General features: G+C 48.8%; 1 protein-coding gene across 5 annotated transcripts in view; it reads right to left on the bottom strand.

Moving 5' to 3' along the window:
• Positions 1-12,232, bottom strand: part of LOC125951580 (voltage-dependent L-type calcium channel subunit beta-2) — a 109,096-nt gene extending 96,864 nt beyond the window's left edge. For all 5 annotated transcript variants that reach the window (XM_049680520.1, XM_049680510.1, XM_049680514.1 and 2 more), the window contains exon 1: positions 11,636-12,232. In XM_049680520.1, the coding sequence (XP_049536477.1) occupies positions 11,636-11,746 (111 nt within the window). In that variant the 5' untranslated portion in view covers positions 11,747-12,232. The remainder of the gene's footprint in view (positions 1-11,635) is intronic.
• Between the last annotated feature and the right edge of the window lie 735 nt (positions 12,233-12,967).

The raw sequence follows: 12,967 nt of genomic DNA, 5'->3' as shown, positions 1-12,967 counted from the left end.
CTCGTGCACGCTCGAATGTATTCTACAAATAATTGTTTGAAAGTTAAACGAACGCCCGCTGCCCCAGACACTCGTCGGGTCGGGTGCCTCTCTCTCGGCCCCTGCTCAACGCGCTATGACGAAGCATTCATTCAATTCGCCCTTGGAACCAACGTCCATGAAATTCATTCTGTTCACCTGTCAGAGCATTCGAGACGATGTTGCTCGACGACGACGCATGGCAGGCATCCCTGTGATTGATCTCCAATCATACGAGACGAATGTGTGATCTCTCCCTTATATGCTGGTATTTGGTTAGTACAATCTGTGCGTTGGTAAAGAATAGCCTTGTATTGGTGCTTAGTATCGAGGTAAATGTGACCAAAGCACGTGGTTTATGATGATTGTTCAAGGCACAACGGTCACCGTAGAGTGATTTGAATCATAGAGCATCAAGATGCATGATTTTTATCAAGTGATTTGAATGTGCTCTCGTGCATAAAGAGTAAACAGGCACATAGTGTCGCTTGTGATCATTATCGTTGTCGTTAGTTTCCAAGACTATGCTTTGATCGTGCTGTTAAATGGCTTTGAATTCGAGTGCGTTTCGTCTAGAGATATTATTTCATAATTGCATGTAATAATTGCTTAAAAATCTAAATGTTATCTTAAAAAGTCGTAGGGTTGTTTACGAAAAATAAACATACAAATAAACATTTCAAAAACATCCCGCATTACATTACATGTTAGGCACATTTTGATTTGTTGTTTGTATTGTCAAATTACTCATTTTAAGTCCACATATCGTAGCAGTATAATATTCCAATTGAACGCCTTATGCCTTACATTCCAATCAATTCCCCCAAAAACCTCGTCGCATCGCAAAGCAGATTAGATTTAGGTTGAAATGCGACCACTAGCGAGCCTCATTTGAGATGGCGATACTCGCGGCGAATTAGGCAGCACACGCTCGTAATCAGCATCGGCAACGCACTTCCATGAACTGGATTTACATCGCTGTGGCCCATCGTTGTGGAGTGGCCATCGGCCAAACGCCAATACACATTATTACGAAACGCTCGAGCTTGATTGCATCCCTGTTGCTGTTGCTTAACCAGTACAGTCTGCTACGAATCTCATATACTGACTTTCGTAAATTTCCCACAAATGGACACAAACACACACACGCGCGCGCGATAGTGATGGGTTTTCTCCTCTAATCCCTCACCGCCTAAACTGCGCTGCTGCGACTCACTCACGCGGCCAGTGCGTTGGATGCGGTTGCTATCTGCAAAACCCACTCGTCAGATAGAAATGAAATTGCTCTCCTCTCCTTTATTGCGATTCCTTTTTCGGTAAGGAGGGAAAGCCCCATAGCGTTGCTCGGGATAGTACTGGGAGTACCAACGCACCACACACTCGGGTACAAATCCCTCCATCTGCTGCTGCTGCTGCTGCTGACGAAAACAACAAACACAAAATGGGGCTCCGTCTAATGACAATTGCGTCAGTAAAGCCCGCCTTCTCGTTCGACTGTAATTAAACTCGCAGTCAGCTTTTTTGGGGGAAGGGGGTTCGTCGCTTCCATCCACGAGTCTTTCGATTTGAAAGCAAACCGTGTGGTTGGGCGAATAGAGAGAAGAAAAAAATACAGCAATCCAACAGGCTTTTCGTGTGTTTGTAGACACATACACACAAGTACACGTTCGAAAGGTTCATGATGTTTGAGTGGCCAGCATAGCTACTCAGTACACCGCACGGGGCGTATTTTCGTTCGTTGCCAGCAACAAGTGGTTAGCCAGATGCTGTACGCGTCTGGTCCCGGTGCTGCGGGTCTTATTTACGTTACGATGATCTTTGTTTGGCAGCCACCATATACGGCGGAACAACACAAGTTATTATTTGCCACTGCGCTTACTCACTCCCAACCATCCAACGGAGCTGGCTTTCTGCTCGCTTCTTCCTTTTTCTTCTGCTTCCTACCACCGATGTCTCATCACCGCCTCACTATTTGCTACTCGCTGGTACACTCTTCCCCCCTCTCTCACTCTTTCTCTCTTTTTCGTATTTTTTCATTTCACCCATCATCATCATTACCACCTCCTTTTACCATATTTGCCCCCTTTTGCTTCGGTTGCCATCTTCTGGTCCCTCAGGTGGAGGTAATAACCATTTGAATACGCACTGCACCACCCAGCACCAAACGACCAATAGGAAACGACCAAAACCTTTTCCATTTTCGTGCAGAGCTGTGCACATACATAGATGTAACCGTATGTGGTAAATAATGATTTACGTTTTCAATGCACAGCACAGTAGAGTTGGTGGATTGGTTAATTCGTTTACAGCCAGGTGGGGCACTCGAGTGTTTGTGTGTGTGCGTGTGTGTAGACAATGGCGCCAATCCGTGACGATTCGATTGGCTTACCTCATCATCTTTTATCTACGCTACAGCTGCAGCCTAGTAAAATCGCTTGGGCTGACGAACAATAATATTTCGCATCTCGTCTTAATAGATTTTAGCAGCTTCCAACATATTAATTGCCGAGACCTTGGTTTTTCACATAACGTGCGCCCAATACGATAAACTAACTTCGATGACATTCGATCGCGCCAAAAAGGTCACCAACAGCAACAGCAACATATTCAAAAATATATCACAAAATGCCAGCACAAATTAGAAATCGCAGCCCCCCAAAAAATGAAATCGCACACGAATACAGCAACAGCAAAACTACAACTTATCCCCAAAAATCGACAATCGACAACAACAGCGGGTCGCGGGTCGAAAAAGTGGTGGTCGCCCAAAAAACTTGTCCTATTTGCATAATACCTCGCAATCGTTGGAAAAATTAGCCGAAAAGAGCCCGAAAAAGAATGAAAATAAACGGCAACGGCAGTAAACCTTCCCAGCCACGGCGCGCGGCGCCTGAAGCTTCTAATGAGCATCCCTCCCGGCCTCGTAGTTCGGCTCCGTGCGATAGATAGATGAGAAGCAGTGCCCGTGCCGATGCCATGCCAGTGCGCCATCTTGTTTTAAATCGATTGGCCCGGGCCCCGGGAGGGTGGGTTAAAGAGTAAAACAAATTTACCCCCCCGGCGTAAATTCCCAAGTAAACGGAAGACGCTTTAACCTACACATCGTCGCGGTGCGCGGTGCGTCTCGGTCACACACACGTTCGCTTCACACCCCCTCTCGGGTGTCTCTGGAAGGTTCGATGTCGATGGCGAACCGGTTCGAATTCGGTACCGTGCAAAGGCGCTTCGTGAATTATGACCACGAATTGCGTACCACACCACACGGACGGACGGACACGTACACGGAACACGTGCCCGCGTTGCCCGCTTCGCGTTAATGGCGTGACAGAGGTGTGACGCTGTTGATGAGGATGCTGCTGCTGCTGCTGCTGCTGCTGCTGCTGCTGCTGCTGCTGCTGCTGCTGCTGCTGCTGCTGCTGCTGCTGCTGCTGCTGAGTGACTTGGCTTGGCTACCATGAAGTGTTGACGCACCACGCACCAACATCGGATAACAAATCGATTACGAACGCCCCGTTTTGTCGATCATGCGTTCTCCAGTCCACCGACCGGGCAACCTGCTTGAAGTGATCGACGTCTTACCGTCTTCGTTTTACAGGTTTTTGGGCTACAGTTTGATTAAAGAGCACGCTGACGGATGATCGACAATCTTCGCTGATGGATCTCGTTCGTTCGTCCGTTGGTTTCTTTCGTCCGGCTGCTCCTCGCACTGGAGTGCGTGATCTGTTCGTTCGAGGCTTCGAACGATGCCCAATAACCGTGGCAAATGGGGTGGCGCTTGACCTCCCCATCATCATCATCATCATCAACATCAACAACAACTTGCTAGCGGGCAGATGCCTCAATCGTCTTTCAGGAAGCCTCTCGGTGCGTCAACACATAAATCGATTTTGTGCTCGACCCCTCTCCGCTCAAGATAATGTGTTAATCACGAGAATTGCTTAGTTTGATTAGAACTTTTACACTTTTTACACCCGAAAAACCGTGGGGGAGGCGAAGAGGAAGAACAGGACATCATAATCAAATAAGCAACTGGAGTGCAAAAATCTTCCGCTCCGGAATAGGAAACACCAGCTTCACCAGCGCGCCCGCCGAGCAACGAATTAAAGACTCATTTCGCAAGCGGTGAGTTTGTTACCCTTTTTTTTTTACCCTTCGCGCATCACACGCCACGCCACCCGGGCCCAGGAAAAGTCATTAATTGTAGCGCGTTACACGACGGTGGGGATGAAAGTTTCGTCGACGACGCTCGCGACGAAACAGACATTAATCTGACGCTCATCATTAGGTGGCAACTTCGCGTCACCTGGCCTGCCCTGACCTGGCCTGGCGTCTGGTCTGGCGAGGTGTTATTTTCCAGGCCAAAAAGTCACAAACTATCTATTACACGCACATCAGCAGCTAATGATGTTTTAACACTAATGGAGAACACCACCTCGTGTCAGCAGCAGCAGCGGCAGCCAATGCCAAAAGCAGAAGCAGCAAATTTCGCAACACAGGCCCCGTTTTTCGGCGGGCGTGTCAGTGAGTGTGCTGGCGTGCGGTGAGCATTATCACGACGATAAGCGAACTATCGATTTGCAGAAAGTGCGCGCGGAAATGATTGATTCGGTCGCGGTCAGCGGGAAAGGTCAGCACGAAAACCGTTTAACCTCCTCAACCACAACAACAACAACAACAACAACAACGGGCCTCCATCCAGCACGCAGCGCATCACATCGCGGTCAAATTCAATCAATGACCTGACGCTGCCGTAGCCTAACGGGCGGTTGAACGCTCTTTGGCTCGCTCGCAATGCTTGGTTTGGTTTTCGTTTCCCTTCCATCCACCGTTCCGATTCACCACGAAAACCGAACGCTCCTTCCCTGTGCTGCACGCTCTCTGGCGATGGTCCACAAATCAGAACCGATCAGACATCAGAAGACTATCGCGCCACAGTCGCCACAGTCTGCCTGTCTCGGCGCCGCCGGTCAATGTGTTGATGGCGCGTGTGACGCAATATTGACGCGCGCGAGCGCGCGCATTTTAAATTGTTTCCTTCCGCTTGGCGCCAACAGCGGTCAATGGTGCGGCCGCGTGATTCGCTTTTCCATGCCCCTGACCTGGGCCCCCTTTGAACCCTGGACTGGACCTGGAGTTTCATCCATCAATCCCAGCCACAAATCTGATTTCAGCATTCGAGCGGAAGGATGCTCACGGCGAGAGGATCAACCCGATGCACCTGGACATGGCGGTTTGCCGGCAAAAGCAAAAGTGAAAACAAGGCAACCCAGCGTCACTTCTCGGCGCACGGCATCGGTCAACGGCACCGGGCATACAATCTCCCCCCAAAAACGTTTTTTGGGCGCTTTGCCAGCAAATCAATAGGACAGTGAAGCGGGAACGGGGTGTGTATCGAACACGAATGTGTGCCGGTTGTTGACTTCGCCCGCTCCTCATTCCTCTCCGAAACCAACACGAACACGAACAGGCGGGCATGCAAACAGACCCGCCCGGAGGCGATGCTGCGCCTGCCGTCGACCTGGAACCTGGGGGTTTTGCGAATCGTTCATCGCATCGCAGCTCGACATCGAGCTACATTTCGCACATTTATAGGTCAGTGGGCCGGTCAGTTGCTCCGCCCCCCCCTCGCCCGGGGGGTGAGGGACAGGTTGCTGCAAAACCACAACAACAGCAACGACAGAAAATGCGTTCGAAATGCGCCATTAGCGCCGGTTGGGGGGGTTGGAAAACAACCTGTCGATATGTCGATACCACCACCTTCACCAATGTCCCCCGGCGGGTGCAATGGTGTGCAGCAAACCAAACGCTGAATGAAAATCTATCAACAAACAAAACAAACGGAGCGAATGATTCCGTGTCTCGTGCCAATGCGAAATGTCACCATTTTCTCACGCCAAAAAACCCCCAAAAAGGTTGTTGCTCACTTTTTAGCTTTTACCAATACAAATCACACGGGCAGCGTAGCGCGAGAGGACAATTTATTAGGTGCCCCAATAAAGCACCGCCGTCAAAATGATAAGGAACACGTTTATAAGCCGCACGACGTCATACACGACGTCGTCGCCGATACATAACGCTCGTGTCGATCTGCACGCGTCTTTTGCTTATCATCATTGCATACTCGATTCGCTTTGGCTTTTTAATGTTACGAGATGTCATCAAATGCTGTTGATGCTGATCAAGACAGTGCTCCGGGGAAGCGAATCCGGCTGGTATGCCGCTGCTATCGCTTCGATTGCTCACACTGAAGCACCTTGTAATGCGGTGAGCATAAAACAATAGTTAGGTAAAGGCTTTACGGTTTATATCACACTTGTACAACTTGCCGTTGTGACTGTTCCGGTACGATCGACGCGCAGTAGCAGCAGATGGAATGGCCGCCATGTGCAATCCAATCCCCTCACCTCCCCCCAAAAAACCGCCCCAAGCCTTCGGGGCCATAACGATTAGCTTCGCGTGATCAACCCCGACCTCCGCTCCTTCAAACTCCTTTTTTATTTTGTAAAAAACAAGCAAACATTAAAGCTCTCGACAATAAACCCAAAACACAACACACATCACGCACACATACAGGCACACAGGCACAAAGATACAAGCACCGATGCAAGACAAAACACCCTACCACGAGACAAAGATGGGATTTGGTAATGGAACGAGAAAGAAAAAATGTCGCGTAATGTGCGTGACATTTTAAAGCGATGATACCGAGCCGATCACGGGGAAGGATAGAAAAACACACCTCCCACCACCACCATCATCACCTCCTCCTACCCCTTCCCCTTCTGCTCCTTCACCGAAAGCAAAAGACGCAAACTGCCATCAAATATTCAACAAAATAAATAATACTCAAAATTAACATCTAAAGCGGTTGCGCGGGATCGAAGGGAGGCTTCTTATGTAGTCCAATGACAAACTCCGCACCATCCGACCCCCAACCCACCATCCGATCTCCGCACCATCCGACCCCCAACCCACCATCCGATACACCGATCATTAAATGGAGGCATATTCGTCTAGCCGCAACGCGTCCAGCGAGTGCGTGTGCGCGATGATGGTGGTGGATGTATCGTCCAACACCAGCAACTTGAACCGAAAATTGTTAAAATTTCAAATGTCTACAATCGATATCGCGCCATTTTCTACTACCCCGGGTCCGGGCCTCCACCGATCGCGACAAAGCCGATTTCAAAGTTGCTGGAAACATAAAACCGAATCACCTCTGGCCAGTGTCTACACACACATGGACGGACGGACGCAAACCCCTCATCGAACCTCATCCGTGGCATAGGCGTAGCACCACCCCGTAGCATTGGCACACCATATATATATTTATGGCAAGCGACGACGATGAGCGGACGCGATCGCGTTCGTGTACGCGATCGCGATCGCGCGCAGGCAATAATGTTACGGCCCCGAAGAGCCCATCGGCCATCCCCGACGATGTTGAATATAATTACCGGTACCGCGTGGCGACAAATGCTCAACATTTGCTGATTTGATCATACCAGTTCACGGGGAGCTGTGATGACTGTTTTTTTTTGTTGCTTCTTTTCGTTGGTTGGTTCGTTGGTTTGTGTCTCGAACATTTTTTGGGCACTACTCTTGAGCCGAGCCAACCTCCAGCCCACGACAACTTGTTGCTGTTGTTGCTGATCGTCTTCATTAAACGCTCGCTCCTTCGCTCGCTTCGTATTTGTGACTCATTAGCAAATATGTGAGAGTCCGCGATCCTTCCTTTTCTCGCACGCGTACCTGGCCGCGGTTTAATGTTTCTTTTTTCTTCCTCTTTCTTCTCTTCTGTCCAGCTCCTACACCTCCACCTCCTGCTCCTCGTTGGTCATCTCATTGTCGTTGTGTTTTTTTTCTACCTTTGCTGACTGTAGATATAGTTTCAATTTTGCCACAAAACACACCAAGGAAAAACCCAAAAACAAAAAATGTTGAACAATAAATTAGGCGAGTACGGATAGTGGTCGCGGGGGAGAGGGGGAAGGAGCGACCGGTGAGCGACGCGGAGGGAAAGACGATTGCGGAACGAACACGAGGTGGATGGATCTACTACTAGCACTCGTGACGGCCATCTTGAATAATGATATGCAAAACAAAAGCTGCTTCGTGAATCCTGCGTTTGCGATCATCGTCGTCGTCGTCGTCATCGTCGTCGTCGTCATCGTTGGCGGCACATAATTCAAGTAACATTCGGAGCGTTTGATTTGCTTTCACTTCGACTTTGATGTCGAGTGTAATGTGGAGATGAAAAAACACACACACACACTCACACGTGTAGCGCGCAGATATCATTAATGAAGCAATCTAGCGTCACCGATTGGAGTGGGTATGCGCGAATTAGATAATCAACATTGGGTAGGGGAGGAATCGCAGGAAAACTACTACGCCGTGCGATCGCTTGCTACAACTTTACAATGCAGGTGTGCCGAGCGAGCGAACGATCGAGCGGCGCAAAACCAGGATTTCTCCTCCAAAACTGCAAGTCCGTCCGGCTTGTAAGCCGGTGCCGTGGGAAACAAACTAGACCACCGCGTTTGCTATCCTTTCCACGGTTTATTGTGTGCACGGTATGGCCCCGGTCCAATATAATCCACCATTTTTTCCCCCATTTTTATTGAGTTTAATCAATTTCGACTTTAAACAGTTTTGCATTTTATGGAGGACACTCGCGCTGCAGCCAAACAAAACCGATGATATATCTAATAAATGAACCGATGCAGAAAATGGCGATTGGGATTTGTTGAATTGCGCCGGCAAGAGAGCAGCAAGCCCCGCGAACAGGTTCGAGCTGAAGCGCACTCGGATTTTGAATCCATTTTTTGTTTTTGTTTCATCGGTGTGTGTGTGTGTGTGTGTGTGTGTGTATAGTTGTTTTTTCTTAAGAGCCAAACATTGTGGTAAAACCATAAAAACGAAATTCACCATTGGCCTCCACCATAAATCAAGGTAAGTGCCCATTTTTGTGTACACTTCAGCAGTTCATAACATTTACGCGGAACGCGCCGTTGATTTAAAATTCAAGGTCGATGAGCGAAACCCTTGTGCGATCCGTCCGGCGGCTCGAGAGGCAGCTGGTGGAGGTGGTGCTGGTGAAGTGGTAACGGTAAGCCTCATTCCCCCCCCCCCCCCACCTCGACCCGGGCGTTTTTCAAAAATCAACTTTATCCGCGCGTAGTTGCGCTTCGGTATTAGTGCGTCGAAGGAGGGCAGAATAAATGGTATCGGACGGCCATCCATTTCCGGTTGACGATTGCTTAAATATCTAATTATGTGTCGCTCCCCTTGGCTAGGTCGCGAGGTTTTTGGGGTAATAACCGACCGCACCGACCCGACCGCTCCGACCCTCAAGTACGATTGATGTCATTCGACCTTCTTCCGCCACCGAACAGAATCCGTCCTGCTTCTGGCGGTCTGTCCGTCCGTCCAGTCCTCGGTTCAGAACAATGTTAACCAAATCATTACCGGACGAATTAGTATTCAAAGTTTCAGCCGATGAAAAATCGAAACAGAGATTAAGCGGAATGGGGCCGTAAAACGAAGGAAGCAGATCAACTAACGATCTTACCAACAGCGACAAAGTTGAAAGACAGTTGAAACCTTGGGCTTTGCTTTCGTTTTGCTCCCATATGTTGAGGTTCTGAAATGTGGGGTAGTCCGGTACAGGTGGAGAAGCTATTAAATGAACCGCATGGGTATGGACTTAAAATTGATTACCACTAATTTGATCGCGGCCTGTGATCGAATCCTAGATCTCCATTTTATGTCTTCATGGTTTATGATGTAGTAGTGATACACGGACTGGGAAATACGTACATCCTAAAATGAATTTAGCCCGAACGGGGGAAATGCCAGAGTAAAACGGTTAAATGATTCACGTTGCTTTGTATTGGCTCAAATGTTCACGACGATCGTATATAGCATTCAACGATACCCGGTAAGCATTTCAACTTGTTAATTAATAATTTCAATCCGATAAAATCTTGAAAGCAGAACATTGAAAACAATATTACGTACGGGCGAGAACCTGTAACAAATAACGAGTAGCTTGGCTTCTTCTTTGCCGTTCCTTGTCCCCAAAAAAAGATGGCGACCAGCATCATGTGCAGCCAGAACGGCGGAGCAGCGACTGGCACGGATGGTAAACGATGAGCGGGAAATAAATCGACCTGTCTCCGATTTTTAATATCAGCACTTAAGCACGACCAATTCGTGCGGCGACGCGGTGACAATTCTGCCAACAATTTCGTCGACAAATCGCACTCCTGAGTGAGTTCGCGAATCAACGCAACACAGCAGCGGACACAGCGGCAGACGACGAAGTAATTGCCCGCATAACAGCATCCGGACGGTGGTGGAATGAGACAAAAGTACATTACGGCACCCATTTAGATTCATGATTTCGTACAACAACCGACAACAGAAGAAGAAAAAAAACCCTCGCAAAACTTTCATATAAAAGCGTATGTGTCGCATTATCTCCTTCATTTTTCACCCAAAAACCAAAACGACCGGTTTTTCGGTCGGCCGTGGGCAACTGCTTAGCGTTAGCGGCAGCTTCGTCCACCTCTTGGTATCACTTGGTTGGAGTTAGAGTTTGTTGCCGTATCTGATGCGGGATTATCTCGCATCTTCCGAACGATCTTCCCCTCCGGACGGCCGGATGGATGGCGGCATAGCAGCGGGATAGGTGGATCGAAAACAAAGTAAAAACCGAAGAAACCTGCGTCATAAAGTAATAAAACCTCAAATCGAAAAACTTTCAGCTGCGGTAATTGAAGATTGAAGAAGGAAGCGTCCCTCTCTGCGTGCGTGCGTGGGGCCACAAAATGGTGGAGAGCAAAACGGATACAGTTCGAACGTATTAACAACTATTACACCATTGGAGAGACTAGAAAGTGGCGACGAGCCGAAGCAATAAGCGGTTTGTTGAAGATAGCAATAACGAACCTATATAAGGGCAACAAAACACTTGGTTTTCCATTTTTAAGTGCCATCTTTCTATTAATAAGCGGGCACTTAATAAGAAAAATGATTGAAATTCTCCGCCTTTCCCTGCTCCGGTACAAACAGCGAGTCAGGATAATGAAATTAGTCTCGAAATGAATGTCTGTGGATGGGAAAAAAAGAAACGAAGAGGCAAGCGTCAAGCGAAAAGGAATCTCCTTAGTTCCAGTTTCTCTTCCTGTCTCGCTTTAGCCGCTGGCAGTCCATACGGTCCCGAAAAAAAATATCATAAGACCGATCGAAGTGACCCAAGTGCCGCTGCTACCAGTATGCCGCTCGAGATGAAGCCACACACACACAACCGGATTTTGGGGGAAGATATTCAAATCGAAACAGTTGAGGGACGAGGCTTTCACAGCACGATCCACGCTCGATCTCACCTCCACCCCATGAAGGCCAGCCCCCGGTCATAATACATTTTTTGTTCACTCCTCGTCCTCGGTGACTGTCGCACGAGATTTCTCTGCTCCTTTGACTTATGCCGCGCACGCACACATTAATTAGCGTAACGCAGCACCACGATCCCCATCGGTGGTGAATGCTACGATGCGATGCAGTATATGACTCCGAAATTTCGATAATCAAAGTAGTCATCGCGACCTACCTGTAGCTGGAGCGTTTCCTCGAAACCGTCCGGAAACTCGGTGCAGTGGGTGTCCAAATTTTGGGATAGCGAGGATGTAAGATGGTGTCTCGCGTTCATCCCAACCACCATAGGAGTAGCCGACAGCGGGGCGGGGCAGGGCGAGACCGTGAGTTCAATTCCGAGATCCGTGGTGGCGATTGGTGGCGACTGCTTCCGGGCGTAAATCCTTCGACACAATCCTGCCGCTACTACCGCTACTGCTACTACTGCTTCTGCTTCTGCTTCTTCTTCTTCTGCTTCCTGCTTCCAGGGCTGATGGTGGATCGCGGCGCGTCATGCACCTTCCACCTTCTTCTGCTTCTTCCAATCACTCTCTCTCATCCACTACTTACTAATCACACAACTCCCGCGGACCTTCCAAATGCTCACACCTTTCTACACACAAACACACACGTACACAGAGACACACACACACGGATGCACAATCTCGCACGCGCGTACGCACACTAAATCACTTTGCTGAGAATACGGGCATCGCACACTGCTTCACACGGAATCACTTTCAACATTTCCTCGACCTTCTACCGGTGTTTCAATAGAACTTTCAGTGCAACTTTGCTTCACACATTTGCACACACACACACACACACACACACATGCGGCTTTGTACGCTAGTTAAAGAGCTGTAGCATTAGAGCATATCAACTTTCTCGCTATCACTGCACTGCATCTTCTTCATCTTCAAACCATAATAAGTCTGGCGTAAGTTTCACTCGATTTCGACTCGCTGCTGCTGCTGCTGCTACTACTGCTCCGTACACTCCGTAGCCTACTCAGAATTATCGATGAAACATTGCTCCGATGCACACAGCATAGCTTTCATGACGATCGGTGTGTGTAATGGGTTGTCACTGCCACTCTGCACGTCGTAGCACTCTCTGCAAGCGCCTGCTAGAGACAATCACAAGACATCAAAACATCAGAAAATCGCACTCGCACGGTCGGACAAGTAGTAATGGCGCCGACCCTGGCACATTCAAGGATCACGGGATTCGGGATTCGGGGGAGGAGAAAAAAAACATTGATTCCATTCCACTTATACCCAGGCAAGGGAGAAGCATCTCGAATCGTCGTGGTTAAAAAAAAAACAGAAAAAAGGGGTTTTTAGCAAGGACACCCCACGACCGGAGCTGGCCGCCGGTCCTTGAAGGTGCTGGCACGGCTCCAAATCATGCCGTTTGTCACCCGATGGCGGATGACAATGATGAGCAGCAGCAGCAGCAGCACATAAAGGACACCGCGGACCGATCAATTATCGACTAAACATCGCGCGAGAGCGCGCCAGCTTTT

The sequence above is a fragment of the Anopheles darlingi genome, chromosome 2, assembly GCF_943734745.1.
Source record: "Anopheles darlingi chromosome 2, idAnoDarlMG_H_01, whole genome shotgun sequence".
NCBI classification, from domain to species: domain Eukaryota; kingdom Metazoa; phylum Arthropoda; class Insecta; order Diptera; family Culicidae; genus Anopheles; species Anopheles darlingi.
The sequence above is the reverse complement of the archived record's forward strand: the minus strand, read 5'-3'. Positions and strand labels throughout refer to the sequence as shown.